Consider the following 16,678-nt stretch of genomic DNA (forward strand, 5'->3'; position numbering starts at 1 on the left):
AGGGAGAGTATACATTTAGTTAGAATTTGGTTTAGATATATTGAGTTGCATTTCATACATTAAATAACACACAGATACATACGCATAGATTCACTCATACACAACACATATTCATTCATAGAAACACACTACACATATATGCACACAAACATACATATATAACGTTTTAAAACATTTATTGCAAGTACAAAGCAGTGTGAGACAAGCAGTCCTGAGGCTTTTTCATTTTTTTCCACTTGGATGCAGTTCTGACACAGGACCAGCAGATGTCACTCTTCTGGTTGTGTCAAATGCTTCGAAGCAATGTGTCATTCTTGAAGCAGATGTGTCAAAGTGGTTCATTGCTTCATGAAGCTTCGATTTCACCATCACTAGTCTTCTAATAGAGAAGAGAGCAGAAGAGCATGTTGGAATTACTGATCTCTTGAGAATGCAGAGAAATCAGAGTGGCAAGAGAGCAACTGACTGTAGAGTCTAGTTTAACAATCTGGCAGCGTGTGGGAGGATGAGCTGGTCTTTTATTGCAGGTTGTGTGTAATCAGCTGACGAGCCACAGCTGCTCGGATCCTGGGAGAGGTGGGTAATCACAGAAGGCAGCTGTGAAGCCACACTCCACTCAAGTGCAGCGCTGAGGAGAGAGCAGAGGGAGAGGAAAGCAAGAGAGGGAGAGAAAAAGGAGAGAGATGGAGAGGAGAGCAAGAGAGGGAGAGACAAAGGAGGGAGACAGATAGGATGGGGTATTTGGGATGCCAGGCAGGAATAGGGTGAGGAGAGGACCCTGACAACAAGATTCATATCTGAAAGAATTTAAAATGAAATTCTCTGACTGGTGGGTTTCCTTTTAATCAATCAGAGTCAATCAGAAACCACAGTCCCCTGGACCCGGACCTGCATCCAGCTGTGTGTCCATGAACAGTGACTGGTCAAAAGATCCTCCTCCTGAATTCAGACGATCTGCAGATGGAAGGTGAGACAGTAAAACTGACAGAAAGATGTTTCCGATTCAGAGTTGTTGTTGTGTTTATTAACAGCTTGAAGATGTTTTTCTTCATTTTTTATGTGTTCTGGTTTTGTTTCAGGATCCAAGAGCAGAGACTAGACTGTCCTGAACCCAGCTGTCTGTCCTTCAAGAGCGACCAGTCGAAGGAAGATTTCTATGAATTTTCTGCTGATCAAATGTAAGCTGGAACTAACAGAAAGAGTCACTTATTCCAGAACAGAACCAGTTTGTACAACGTGTTGTCCGACCTGCTCTGAAATTCAAAGTGTTTGTGTCTGTTGTGAACGTCCACGTCACAGCGAGGGGAGACATGATGAGGTTTAAATGTGGAGATAACTGGTTCCATTTTCAGAGTCTCCTGAAGACGTTGATGGTGTCGTAGCTGGTGTTTGTCTCTGTGTGGACAGACGTACTGAGAGTTAACTGTTGATGTTGATCCACAGAGTGGAGCAGCAGAACTCAGAGGTTCCCAGAGCTCAGTCTGTCCAGCAGCATCACCTGGACTCCATATTCATGGTGAGTTGATGGACAACAAGTTGTTCTCCATCTGTTGAGTTCAGGCATCTCCATGCTGCTCTTTGTAGACCAGTGGACTGTCAGTGTGTCCAACATGGATCTGATGTTTGGCTCCATGATTTGACTCTGATGGACTCATTGACACATTTCTCTGTTCCAGCTGCTGGAGGACAACATGGTGACTTTTGTGAAGAAGGAGCTGAAGAAGATGCAGAAGGTTGTGAGTCCAGATTACCCAGAATGCTCAGAGAGTCAGAGGGAGGATGAGGAGGAGGTGGAGGGTGATGATGAAGATGAGAGGAGCAGCAGAGAGATGTTTGAGCAGATGACAGTGTTGTTCCTGAGGAGGATGAAGCAGGAGAAGCTGGCTGACTGTCTGCAGAGCAGTAAGAGGATTTGTGTAAAGACTGAAGCTGCTGATCAACAGAACATTTACTAAAGTCTCAGAATATCTTCACACAATCAGTCTTTAGGAGGATGAACTGCTGCAATGTTTACTGTCATTTATTCATTGATTTCATGTTGTTTCTTCATTCAGAACTTGGTGCTGCAGTTTGTGGACGTAAACTTAAACGTGGTCTGAAGAAAAAGTTCCAGAGAGTGTTTGAGGGCATTGCTAAAGCAGGACAGCCGACCCTCCTGAATGAGATCTACACAGAGCTGTACATCACAGAGGGAGGGACTGCAGAGGTCAATGATGAACATGAGGTCAGACAGATTGAAGCAGCATTCAGGAAAGCAGACAGAGCAGAAAGAAGCATCAGACCAGAAGACATCTTTAGAGGCTCACCTGGAAGAGATGGACCAATCAGAACAGTGATGACACAGGGAGTGGCTGGCATCGGGAAAACAGTGTTAACACAGAAGTTGACTCTGGACTGGGCTGAAGACAAAAGCAACCAGGACATCCACTTCATGTTTCCATTGACTTTCAGAGAGCTGAATGTGCTGAAAGAGAGAAAGTTGAGCTTGGTGGAACTTGTTCATCACTTCTTCAGTGAAACCAAAGCAGCAGGAATGTGCAGCTTTGAATACTTCCAGGTTGTGTTGATCTTTGACGGTCTGGATGAGTGTCGCCTTCCTCTGGACTTCCACAACAATGAGGTCCTGACTGATGTTAGAGAGTCCACCTCAGTGGATGTGCTGCTGACAAACCTGATCAGGGGGAATCTGCTTCCCTCTGCTCGCCTCTGGATAACCACACGACCTGCAGCAGCCAATCAGATCCCTCCTGACTGTGTGGACATGGTGACGGAGGTGAGAGGGTTCACCGACCCACAGAAGGAGGAGTACTTCAGGAAGAGATCCAGAGATGAGGAGCAGGCCAGCAGCATCATCTCCCACATGAAGACATCACGAAGCCTCCACATCATGTGCCACATCCCAGTGTTCTGCTGGATCACTGCTACAGTTCTGGAGGAGCTGCTGAGAACCAGAGAGGGAGGAGATCTGCCCAGAACCCTGACTGAGATGTTCATCCACCACCTGGTGGTTCAGACCAAAGTCAAGAAGGTCAAGTATGATGGAGGAGCTGAGACAGATCCACACTGGAGTCCAGACAGCAGGAGGATGATTGAGTCTCTGGGAAAACTGGCTTTTGAGCAGCTGCAGAAAGGAAACCTGATCTTCTATGCGTCTGACCTGACAGAGTGTGGCATCGATATGGAAGCAGCCTCAGTGTACTCAGGAGTGTTCACACAGATCTTTAAAGAGGAGAGAGGACTGTACCAGGACAAGGTGTTCTGCTTCGTCCATCTGAGCGTTCAGGAGTTTTTGGCTGCAGTCTACATGTTCCACTGTTACACCAACAGGAAGGAGAAGGTTCTGGTGGACTTCCTGGAAAAATACTGGAAAGACAAGAACAGAGACACTCTGGATGTGTTCCTGAAGAGAGTGATGGAGAAATCCCTGAGAAGTAAAAATGGTCACCTGGACCTGTTTGTTCGCTTCCTTCATGGCCTCTGTCTGGAGTCCAACCAGAGATTTTTAGGAGGTCTGCTGGGTCGGACAGAGAACCAGCCAGAAATGATCAAGAGAGTCATCAAGAACCTGAAGGAGATGAAGAGTCATGAAATGTCTCCAGACAGAAGCATCAACATCTTCCACTGTCTGATGGAGATGAAGGATCTCTCAGTACATCAGGAGATCCAAGAGTTCCTGCAGTCAGAGAACAGATCAGAGAAGAAACTCTCTGAGATCCACTGCTCAGCTCTGGCCTACATGCTGCAGATGTCAGAGGAGGTTCTGGATGAGTTGAACCTGAACAACTACAGAACATCAGTGGAGGGAAAACTGAGACTGATTCCAGCTGTGAGGAACTGCAGAAACTTTCGGTGAGTCCAGATGTGAAGAACATGATCAGTCAGAGTAGATCAGTAGTTCAGTTCTTCACATGTTCTCTCTAGAACATCTCATTCTTCTCAGTGTTCCACTTGTTTATTTCAAACATCATGTCAGCTGTGTTTAGTCTCAGATGTTCTTCAGCTGCTTCAAACGCTATGAAAATGTAGATTTTTCATGTTCTGGTGTTTGAAGCTGATAAATAAATGAAGACAGTTTTTCTATTTCATTCTAATAATTGTTCCATCAGACAGTTTTTTTCTTGTGAGGTTCTTCCTTTGGCTGATGGAGGAAACATGCAGATCTGCTGAAACACATGAAGAACTGTAGAGGTTCTTGTCCAGGTTTTATCACAGCATCAGTTCTTATTACATGAGGAGCTTCTGGAAGCATCTTCTACAATCAGACATACAGCTTTGAAATGATTTTTTTCCTCTTCTTTGGAGTTGAATAAAAGATCTCAATCATTTCTGATGTCTGGGAGAATTGATTTAATGGAATTATTGCTGTTACTATTTTCAGTTGGTTTTTAATTCCTTCATTTGTAGTAATTTGTGATGTTTTTCTTGAGTTGTTTTGTATTTATTCTTTCTATAAATGTGGTGTGAACATTGAGACAGAAAATGTTCTTCTGATCCAGATGTTCTCCTGAGAACTTTGTGGAGTCAGATGTGGGATCAGATCACACTGACAGACTGTGGACAGTATGGAAGCCTGAATGGAAGTCCATCTTCTGTCCTCCATCTGCAGATGAAACACAAAGATTCTAGATAGAATTAGTCCAGATTAAAAGTGTGCAGGTGTGAGAGAGGCTGATGAGAATTCAGTTTGATGTCAAACAGTCAGAGAAGATGAGCTGAAGCACTGATGTGAAGAACCAAATGTCCAACAGGACCAATCCAGATGTTCTGCTATCAAATGCATGAAGGAAATATAAAGTGTCCTCTTTCATAACATGTTTTGTCATTTATGTCTCATTACAGACTTTGGAACTGTGAACTCTCAGAGAGTCACTGTGAAGTCGTGGCCTCAGCTCTGAAGTCCAACCCCTCCCATCTGATAGAACTGAACCTGAGTGGAAACAACCTGCAGGATTCAGGAGTGAAACGTCTTTGTGATGGACTGCAGAGTCCAAACTGTAAACTGGAGACTCTCAGGTCAGTTCACTGTTGATGGTTTATCAATATATTCAAGTCAAATCCTTGACTGAAGTTTGGAGTTTGTTGTTGATCATTTTGGAGTATTTTCCTGAATAAAGTGTGAAGATGTTTGAGATTGTTGGGTAACACTTTATAATAACTATACACTATTAAGCATTAGTTAAGCATTGGTTCAGCATAATTTAAGCATTAGTTAATCCTTAAATCCTCATGAACTCATCATGAATTCACCATTAGTAATGCATTACAAAGCATGAGTAAAGACAGTTTTAAATGTTCAACTAACACATTATTAAGCATTAGTTAAACATTAGTAAAGTGCTTAATTCATTGTTAACTCATCATTTGTAACTAATTAGTTATACGTGCTTAATTAATCATGAATTCATGATCTGTATGGCATTTATTATGCATTACTAAGCACTTAATAAATCCGGTTAAAAATGTTTTGTTGCTCATTGATAATCTCAGTTGTTACTACTTTATAAAGGGTTAGCAACTGTGTTAGTATATGATTTACAAACACATATTCATACTGAATGAATAACTTATTAATACGGTTACTACTCATTAGTTCAGTATATTCCGTGAGCCCATCTAAAGTGAGGACTATCTATGCTTTATAAAGCATTTATAAATGACACAGAAGCAAAGATATACAAAGTGTCAGTTTTATTGGTCCCAAACAATACAAGCTCTTTTAAATACACACTTTAAACAAATACAATCTGTAAAATTTCAAGTAAACTTGACAAACATCTTCAAATAACAACAGTCTGTGATCGTATAAAATAGAAAAATAAAATACAAGCTCTTTTAAATACACACTTTGCAATCCTTAACATTTCAAGTAAACTGGTGAACTATCTCTTTAGGGCACACACACCAGAGGTAAGTGGCTGCCTGAATCAGGCAGCCACTTACCTTTGGTGTGTGTGTGCCCTTGAAGTGCACAAAGTGCTTTACAGTAAAACTAGCTAATTTCTGCAACCTGTTTGCCTCTACGATCAGCTGTCATCTCTCCTGCGGGTTCTCTCTCCGACTTCCGCATTTGAGAAAAATTAAAAAACCCGCGCGGTCTCGCTCTCCAGAACCGCGGAGGAGACTGGGACTTGTAGGACTCTGGGACGTGTAAGACGCTACTGCGCATGCTCTTACCGTCAAAAACGCTAGTGCGCATGCTCCAAAATGCAGAAGTCACGCTGGAGAGATGACAGCTGATCGTAGAGGCAAACAGGTTGCAGAAATTATCTGGTGTTATCTTGCAATATTTGAAAACGGTATATTTGCAGCGTGACTTCTGCATTTTGGAGCATGCGCACTAGCGTTTTGGACGGTAAGAGCATGCGCAGTAGCGTCTTACACGTCCCAGAGTCCTACAAGTCCCAGTCTCCTCCGCGGTTCTGGAGAGCGAGACCGCGCGGGTTTTGTAATTTTTCTCAAATGCGGAAGTTGGAGAGAGAACCCGCAGGAGAGATGACAGCTGATCGTAGAGGCAAACAGCTTGCAGAAATTATCTAGTGTTATCTTGCAATATTTGAAAACGGTATATTTGTTTTACTGTAAAGCACTTTGTGCACTTTAAAGAGATAGTTCACCAGTTTACTTGAAATGTTAAGGATTGCAAAGTGTGTATTTAAAAGAGCTTGTATTTTATTTTCTATTTTATACAATCACAGACTGTTGTTATTTGAAGATGTTTGTCAAGTTTACTTGAAATTTTACAGATTGTATTTGTTTAAAGTGTGTATTTAAAAGAGCTTGTATTGTTTGGGACCAATAAAACTGACACTTTGTATATCTTTGCTTCTGTGTCATTTATAAATGCTTTATAAAGCATAGATAGTCCTCACTTTAGATGGGCTCACGGAATATACTGAACTAATGAGTAGTAACCGTATTAATAAGTTATTCATTCAGTATGAATATGTGTTTGTAAATCATATACTAACACAGTTGCTAACCCTTTATAAAGTAGTAACAACTGAGATTATCAATGAGGAACAAAACATTTTTAACCGGATTTATTAAGTGCTTAGTAATGCATAATAAATGTCATACAGATCATGAATTCATGATTAATTAAGCACGTATAACTAATTAGTTACAAATGATGAGTTAACGATGAACTAAGCACTTTACTAATGTTTAACTAATGCTTAATAATGTGTTAGTTGAACATTTAAAACTGTCTTTACTCATGCTTTGTAATGCATTACTAATGGTGAATTCATGATGAGTTCATGAGGATTTAAGGATTAACTAATGCTTAAATTATGCTGAACCAATGCTTAACTAATGCTTAATAGTGTATAGTTATTATAAAGTGTTACCGATTGTTGAAGTGTGAATAAATGCCCTGATCAGCTGACTGCAGAGTTCCCAGATGGAGGACAGAATCCACAGTCCTGCTGTGTGTCTGAATGTAAAGCTGATGTGAAAGTGATGTGAGGCTTCAGCAGTGTGACTTCCACACATCCAGTCAGTATGTTTGTGTTTCCACAGTGTTTGTGCTGAGCTGCAGTGGAGCCTCAGGAAGTCAAAGAGGAGTTTAGTTGTCAACAGTGTGGAAGTTGATTGGTGTGAGTCAGAAGCTGAAGCTTGATGTTAGTGTGAGCTGAGCTGATGAAGTGATTCCTTCCAGTGGAGTTGTGTTAGGAAGAGAGCAGTGGACAGTCAGTGTGGACAGCAGGAATCAGAATCCCTCTGTAATGTACAGATGACATGTGACTGTTGTTGAAGACACACTGGAAGATGTGAAGGAGACAAAGCTAGCAAGCTGATTTCCACAGAAGAAGAAGAAGGTGATGGAATAAATGAAAGAATGAAGAGATTTGATGTTGATCCTTTGATGAGAGAGTGGACTGAGGTCAGCAGATGTTACTGATGTGTGGACATGAATAGGTGGATGAATGTTGTGCTGACATGTGGATGATGTGTGTAGAAGGCTGACATGATGATGATCCACAATAAGAGAAGGACAAAGTCACTGTGCTGCTTTTAGAGAAAAGCTGACTGATGAGGACAAAGTAATGTTGATCTGCACATTCAGAACCTGAACACATCTGATGGATCATCAATGATTTTATACACATCTTTTATTCTTTATACAGACTGATGGGCTGCAGTTTGTCAGAGATCAGCTGTGATTCTCTGGTCTCAGCTCTGAAGTCCAACCCTTCCCATCTGGAACATCTGGACCTGAGCAGGAACAACCTGCAGGAGTCATCAGTGAAACATCTGTTAGATCTAGTGGAGAGTCCAGACTGCAGCCTGAAGACTCTGAGGTCAGTAGAAGGTTCCATCAGTCTCTGCTGCTTCCAGCAGTTTTCTGCTAAACACAGTCAGTATCAAAGCAAAGATCCAGTGTCTCCTGTAAACCTGCAGCTTCTCAGTGAAGCTGTGAGAGCAGAATGGAGACAGAAACACGGAGACAGCAGTCAGCCAATCAGAGGAGCCACAAGCTTGTTGTCATGGTGTTTGATGGATGTGAAGCCGACTGTTGTTGTTGTGTTGATGTGTTGAGGAAATAAAGCTGATTCCAGCTGACAGCCTTCCAGATGTGCAGAGACAGTGGTCCTCCTCCATCAAAGTGTCCATCAGATCTGATCTCACTGTTTGTTGTCTCATTCCAACAGTGATCAGCTGATCAGTGTGATGTTTGTCACAGCTCTGAGATCAGTGAGACTGAAGCCTGCAAACCAGCGCCTCTTATTTCACAGCAGCAGCATCATCACATGTAGGAACCATGAGGTGTTTGTACAGAGCAGACGCTCTGCTCAGGTCCAGCACTCACATCTGGATGTGTGTCCTTGTGTGTGCTTTGATCCAGATGTGTTTGTAACCTATAATCTAGGATATGAGTACAGATAACCTAAATTTCTAGAGATCTGGGCCAGTGTCAGAAGCGCAGATACGACTCTGGAGCCTACAAACAGGAATGAGCAGCGGGAAAACAAGACAATACACAATTTGGGTGGCTTCAGAAGGATTTAGTAAAGCCTTTGACGATTTAAATTTGAACCAAATGCAACTTCAGTTTAAGCACATTCATACACTTGCATTAAATTTCCGCCCAAAGTAGCAAATAAAATACAAAATTCTTGTGCACAAGGTAAAAATAAAATATAAACAACAAAAAGAGTCTCTGAAGTCCAAATACTACCGTTGGTGCCCTTGATGTGGTTACGAAACCAAAGGAAGTGTGTGTGTGTGTGTGATTGTCTGTCCTACCACTTCAGACGTTGCAGCAGGGAATCGCAGTCCATCAGTGTGCAATTGTGTGTATGTGTGTGTATCTCGTCTCCAGACTTCTTGGTTAGCTCGCGATCCAGTGGTACCCATAACTTAATATTTTGTTGCACAACCTTTTGAGGCAATCACTGCCATTAAACGATTTCTGTATTTGTCAATGAGCGTTCTGCAGCTGTCAACAGGTATTTTGGCCCACTCCTCATGAGCAAACAGCTCCAGTTGTCTCAGGTTTGATGGATGTCTTCTCCAAATGGCATGTTTCAACTCCTTCCACATATGTTCAATGGGATTCAGATCTGGGCTCATAGAAGGCCACTTTAGAATAGTCCAACGCTTTTCTCTCAGCCATTCTTGGGTGTTTTTGGCTGTGTGTTTTGGATGGTTGTCCTGTTGGAAGACCCATGACCTGCGACTGAGACCAAGCTTTCTGACACTAGGCAGCACATTTCTCTCCAGAATGCCTTGATAGTCTTCAGATTTCATCGTACCTTGCACACTTTCAAGACACCCTGTGCCAGATGCAGCAAAGCAGCCCCAAAACATTACTGAGCCTCCTCCATGTTTCACCGTAGGGACAGTGTTCTTTTCTTCGTATGCTTGGTTTTTGAGTCTATGAACATAGAGTTGATGTGCCTTACCAAAAAGCTCCAGTTTGGTCTCATCTGTCCAAAGGACATTCTCCCAGAAGCTTTGTGGCTTGTCAACATGCATTTTTGCAAATTCCAGTCTGGCTTTTTTATGAGTTTTTTTCAGCAGTGGTGTCCTCCTTGGTCGTCTCCCATGAAGTCCACTTTGGCTCAAACAACGACGAATGGTGCGATCTGACACTGATGTACCTTGGCCTTGGAGTTCACCTTTAATTTCTTTGGAGGTTGCTCTGGGCTCTTTGGACACAATTCCAACGATCCGTCTCTTCAATTTGTCATCAATTTTCCTCTTGCGGCCACGTCCAGGGAGGTTGGCTACTGTCCCGTGGGTCTTGAACTTCTGAATAATATGAGCCACTGTTGTCACAGGAACTTCAAGCTGTTTAGAGATGGTCTTATAGCCTTTACCTTTAAGATGTTTGTCTATAATTTTTTTTCGGATGTCCTGGGACAATTCTCTCCTTCGCTTTCTGTTGTCCATGTTCAGTGTGGTACACACCTTTTCACCAAACAGCAGGGTGACTACTTGTCTCCCTTTAAATAGGCAGACTGACTGATTATGAGTTTGGAAACACCTGTGATGTCAATTAAATGACACACCTGAGTTAATCATGTCACTTTGGTCAAATAGTTTTCAATCTTTTATAGAGGTACCATCATTTTTGTCCAGGCCTGTTTCATTAGTTTGTTTTTTTAAATAATTATGTTAATCAACAATTCAAAAGTAATGGCTGTTTTTGATTATGTAATTTTCAATAAATTTTTATTTATTGTTACTTTTGTGAGTTTCAAGTGATTTCAGTGAGAATTGTGGGTTTTTCCTTCTTTAACTGAGGGGTACCAACAATTTTGTCCACGTGTGTAATTGTTAATAAGGTTCACCACATAAAATAAACACCAAAGTCAATCTCTTAAGGTCCTTACACACTGGGTGTGTTTTTTACGTGCGTTTTTTTCGGACGTCAATATTTTTTTTTCGAACCTGTATCCTGTCAATACACGCTTTCACGTCGGCAACGTTTTCTCGCTCAGCGATTTTGCAGCATTTATTTTTGCGCATCACGGTCGATTTTTCTAAAGTTTCGCATTCTTTGTGACCACTTCTGACCAATCAGATTGCGTGTTGTTGCGACGTCCCGCTCCAGCTGCTGCTGTGACAGGTCAGTGACACTGGATTTCTGCTTACAATCGGTGATCTCTGAGATTCAGACATGTGTAGGCTTTTAAAGAAACTGTCAGAATGGCGGGGTGTTTCGTTTTGTTTTTTTGTACACGCAGCTAGAACTGTGAACAATCAAACAGAACTTTCCGCTCATTAAATACGCACATTATAAACAACTGTTGCTTACCTCAGACACACGGCCAGTCGCTGCTCCGGATCAATCGGCTCCCTGAAATTAGTCCTTTGCTTCTTCAAACTTGGAGCTAGCTGTTTCAGAAGAACGTCAAACTGGTCGACAGACATCCGAAAATAAGTTCTGAAGCGACCGTGGTATAGTTTAAGCCCCTGAACCAAGCAGTGGAACTCACCAAGTTCTCTTTTTTTTTGTAGTATTGGGTGCACCCATGTGCTGCGCTTCTTTTTCTTTTTCTTTCTCGCTTCCTCCTGGGACGCGTCTTCCTTCCCTTTGGAAAGTCGCAAAAACGCATCGTGCTTGATATGTATGGACAGGTGCGTCAAAACTCGCATCCGAATATTTCGCAATTTTGCATCGTTTATTCGCATCGCTCCCGGTGTGTAAGGACCTTTCCTCAGATTGCTAATTTTCACTTCAGTTAAATCAAGTTGTACAACGTATTTCAACATCAAAAGTTCAATATTCACAATTTCAAAGTTCAGTAATCAAGTATTAACTGCAGTATCAAGTATAAAGTTTTCAACTGAGCACAATGGTTACCACTTTAAACCAAAGGTATGGTAAACAGTTGCAGCATTCACTACAAACAGAAACTATCACAGTGGAGCTATGACAGTAAGTTTAGCACTGTGCTTATCACAAAATGTACAAATTGTAAACAATTAACTGACATCTAAACAACACTCAAACAATGAATCGAGGCATTAGAAAAAGCGTGCTTAATTCCCAGTGTACCATAGGCTAGCACAAGTTGGGAATACACAAAAAATTCAACCTCACAATCTATCATGCATGCAGTCTGCATAGCTTTTAACAGGTTATTGTAATGGCTAACGATCTCATTAACATAACAAAACATCCCGTTTCACACATTCATTAGAGTCGCGAAACAACCGCTAACGCATTAGCACCTTTATATAACATGTTGCGTGGCTGCTATCCACACTACGGATAGTACAGCTCAGTTACCATCACATAGTTAGCCACAGTTAGCTCACCGCTGTCGAGTGGAAATCCCAGTGTTTCCCCGACATCACTGCTCACCAAAACGCCAATCCTCTCTCCGCCTTGAGTTACAACAAACCAGGGGCGATTCTAGGATCAGAGGCTTAGGGGTGCTGAGCACCCAGAGGTGCCTGGCCAGGCAAGATAAATTTCACTGTTTCGCACATTTTAACGCAATTTCATTCCCACATTTGAGAAAGAAAAGCATAACACTTTTTGAAAAAGTCTGTGACTAAACCATCCAATCTGATAAAGATTCACAGCAAAGGAGGAAGGCTCTGCAATCTTAAAAGATACCTATCACAACTCTAATTTCTGGGAAAAGACGCCTCATTTAGATACAGCAGCTCCTCAACATACACATAAACACCATGTATGTTTATGGAGGAAACCAGCCCCTCATACTGAGTACCAAAAAAAAAAAAAAAAGGACCTTGGACTTATTTTTTGACTTTCATTTGAAATGCGATGCACAGCATCTCTTTCCCTGGTCTGCTCTCTCTCATCTCCCAGAGTCTCTCCCTGTTCTTCTGATTGTATAGTTTTGAAATTAAGCAAGTAGTAAAGCATATAGATAATGATTAGGAAAATGTAATGATGTTCTGTTTAGAATGAAGTCCACTGATATCTGTTAAGTGTGCTTCTGGAAAGCATTTAATGTGGGGAGAACACATAACCTCCATGACATATACATATAGATAACTATATCAGTTACTGTTTTGCATGCCACTATTCTCTGTTTGTTTTCTTACCTGGTTATTCCTGACCTTGCACTCTCTCCTTCCTCTTTTTCGTCTCTCCCTCTTTGAACTGACAGTCATACACAAATAGATTGTATTCAACTAGATGAAAAATTACATAAATATGAAAAAATACCAATAAGAATACAAATAAATAACGTCCTCTCTCTCTTTGTACTGTCAACCTAAAGGCAAATAACCAAACAATGCATTTCATATCTAATAAGAGATATAAACACTGATACATTGATCCAACTTACAAAATTACTCTTGATAAACCATTTGATCTTACACTCTTACCTGAACCTGGCTCTTTCTTTTTTTTTTGAAAAATCAATCTTACATCCATGATGAGGCTGTCTGTCTGTCTGTCTGTCTGTCTGCACACACACACAATAGGAGTTATAATGTTAATGGACATCCAGTCAGTTAGCTAGTCAGTAGCACCTTGGCTTTAATATTAACACATGCACTGACACAACAGCTAGCTTCTCTCAGTCCAGTTCAAACTGACAGTGACCACCTGTAACGTTTGCTAGCTAGAAAAAACGTAAGCTAACTCCTACCTAACAACATAAAAGTAACCTTTGATTAAATGCAGCAAAAAGGAGGACTTGATAATGACAATAATGTGTTGGTATTGAGTGGTAGAAGTTAAAAAATTGTGCCACATATCCTGGTTTAAACCAGGTACTTACACCACTACTGCACATGAGCTTCTCTGGGAGGTAGCGCCTAGCTCTGAGCAGGTAGAGGCTCAGAGCATGCTCAGAGCGCCCGAGTTGGGAAAGTTGGGCGGGATCAAACCATTTTTGAGACAAGATAACGGGGGGGTTGGGGGGTTGCATTATTTTTGTTGTTAAAATATTACATATCAACCAAGCACTGTATGGTTTTTACACTTTTCTGGTTTGTTAAAAAAAGGTTTTGAAATCCAATTTTTTAAAAAAAGAACAAATTTTGGGGCTGCTGGGATTCAATTTAGGGGTGCTTGAGCACCCCCAAAAATGGGCTAGAAACGCCTATGCAACAAACACAAAGTGATATCTAATGAACGCTACAAGTTTAATTGGAATTTAACTACCCTAACAGTCGTTTTCTTCAACTTACCGACGCAATGACCATGAACGCTCTGCTTGAGTGTGGGCAGCAAAAAGAGTGATACATGGAAGTTGGCCAGGGAGGTGAAACGGAAACGGAAAAGGGCTTCACAGATTGGTCAAAACACAGGACCAGGCAGAACCATAGGTTCTTATCGAAGCTTATCAAGGAAATAAAATTAACCCCTTAAAGGCCAAACAAGACGTATGCATATAATAAAACAACAATTTAACACTGAAATGCAGTTAATGAAATGATGTTTCACTTTGGCAAAATAAAGAGCAAATTCACCCACGGAACATTGAGAGTTGTGGTTGTGATTTGCACACGGATTGTTTATGCTGTTACTCTTCCTGTTTTGGAGTTACGTTCCACGTGTACTGTGAGTGACTAATTCTGTCATCTGATGTCAGTAAAGAGGTTAGCACCTGTGTTTGACACTCCGCCTCAGACTCCCATTCTTCGGCCCTACACTATATAAATATATTTCATTAACTTTTTATAAATCCATGAGTGAAGAGTTTGTGCAGTAATGAAGCTTGATGACTGTCAGCAGTTTGTTTCCACTGTGGACTGCAGTGAAATGTGCAGAGAAACACACTTGATGCTGATCAAACTCATTCATCTCCTCTCATCTTTCTTCTTCTCTCTGCAGATGGTAGTGATGCTGATCAGGACGGTGTTTGTGCTGAGAGGATGAAGTGTGTCCTGATGATCCAGAGGTTGAAGCAGCAGCAGCAGCTGGTGTGTAGAGACTCTGACTGGACCATGTTACTGGGAGGTGGACTGGAAACCAGTATGAAGTCTGTTGTTCCTGTATAGTTTAGTGTTTCAGCTCCACACTGTGAATGATGGAGAACTGCAGTTAATGTTGACTTGATCCGTTGGAGGTTGATGTCAGGTTGCAGAGTGTGCAGGAAGTTTCAGGATGTTTTCCACTCTGACTGATATCTGCCCACTTGGAGCCTCAATTCCAGGTTTTCAGCCCTTGGTCTGTTTGTGGGAATGTTCCAGCGTTATCTTTTAGTTTTGTCCTCACATTAGCATGACATCATGGTTGGTAATGATTCGATCTGACCTTTATTAACAAAGAATTCTGAAACGCATCCTGACTCAGCTTGTAAGTAACACTCAGGGCCTTCAGGTGTTTAATCAGGACTTTTCCAGCACATATTAGTTGTTTGATGATTATCAGTCAGTTTTCTGCTGACATGAGGTTGCATCAGCTCAGTTCCTGCTGTAGAGGTTTATGTCTTGATAGGATTTGCAATAACTTACACTGAGTCCCGTTAGCAAAAACTACTTCCACATGCAGTGTTCGCAGTTAGCCCAGCTACATAATCCAACAAATCCACTCCGGACACGACGTGATAAAAGAAAAAATATAAACTCTCCGGTTTAATTTGTTCCCAAAAATATAATTCCACAGGCAGGGAAATGTGGCTGGCTAATACACTTCTTTTACCTTTTTGCTGAACGCAGGTAAGAAAACTGCATGCTTCTCTTACTATCGAGCACAGACCGAGACTGCCGTAAAACGAAGGGTAAGCAAACATCTGCGTCTGCGCTTGAGACGTTAAAAGGCAGCTACACCTTTTTATCAATATGTATGCACATCTTAGGTCATCATATAAAAATGAAACTCAAATTATATTTAATTATATGTCCAATAAGCTGCTCCCTTTTAGCCACTACATACCCAACCCCTAATTGCTTTCTAGGGTAGAAACAATTACAACTTATCTGAACGTCTTTCATCTTGGAACATCTCTCATTTGAGTAATACTAAATAACAGTCTGTAAAAACAGTCTCATATTGCCTCTTGAAGTAAGCAGAGCTTCGTTATTGGTCTCTCAAGCTCATTAGTCTTTGTCTTGACTCGGACCTTGCGGACCATGCCATGCTCATCCTCAATAGTCTTGATGATCCTTCCCATCAGCCAGGATCCCCTGGGTGCTGAGTCTTCGACGATCAAGACCACGTCTCCTGGGACGAAGTTTCATGATGGATGGTTCCATTTTTGTCTTGTTTGAAGTTGAGGCAAATACTTCTTGGTCCAGCGCTTCCAGAAGAGGTCGCTCATATACTGGACTTGCCTCCATTTTCTACGTGCATAAATGTCATCCTTCTGGAAGAGTCCCGGTGGTAAGTTGGGTTGAGTCTTCAGTAGCAGCAAGTGCTGTGGGGTGAGCGCTTCCAGATCGTTGATATCATTTGAAGGTGTGGTAAGAGGCCTACTGTTCAGGGTGGCTTCACATTCGCAGAAGAACGTCTGAAGACCCTCCTCATCCAAGCTTTGTTCTCTCAGCGTGGCGGTCATGATCTTTCTGATGGAGCGGATAATTCTCTCCCACACCCCTCCATGGTGTGATCCGGATGGCGAATTAAACATCGATCTGATGTCACGCTGGAGCAAGCTATCCTTAATCTGTGAAGTGCTCCACTCCTTTATAGCCTTTCTGAGCTCGTGGTCGCCTCCAACGAAGTTAGTCCCATTATCAGATCACATTTCCTTTACTTGACCTCTTCTTGTGATGAAGCGATGCAGAGCATGAA

At 41.7% G+C, this 16,678-nt stretch overlaps 1 protein-coding gene across 1 annotated transcript in view; it reads left to right on the plus strand.

Annotated features, from left to right (window-relative positions):
- Positions 1 to 908: 908 nt before the first annotated feature.
- Positions 909 to 16,678, plus strand: part of LOC127537248 (protein NLRC3-like) — a 54,921-nt gene continuing 39,151 nt past the window's right edge. The window contains exons 1-5 of the mRNA XM_051959392.1: positions 909 to 967; positions 1,080 to 1,178; positions 1,444 to 1,516; positions 1,677 to 1,902; positions 2,055 to 3,337. Of these exons, the coding sequence (XP_051815352.1) occupies positions 909 to 967; positions 1,080 to 1,178; positions 1,444 to 1,516; positions 1,677 to 1,902; positions 2,055 to 3,337 (1,740 nt within the window). The remainder of the gene's footprint in view (positions 968 to 1,079; positions 1,179 to 1,443; positions 1,517 to 1,676; positions 1,903 to 2,054; positions 3,338 to 16,678) is intronic.

The sequence above is a fragment of the Acanthochromis polyacanthus genome, chromosome 14 (genome assembly GCF_021347895.1).
Source record: "Acanthochromis polyacanthus isolate Apoly-LR-REF ecotype Palm Island chromosome 14, KAUST_Apoly_ChrSc, whole genome shotgun sequence".
NCBI classification, from domain to species: domain Eukaryota; kingdom Metazoa; phylum Chordata; class Actinopteri; family Pomacentridae; genus Acanthochromis; species Acanthochromis polyacanthus.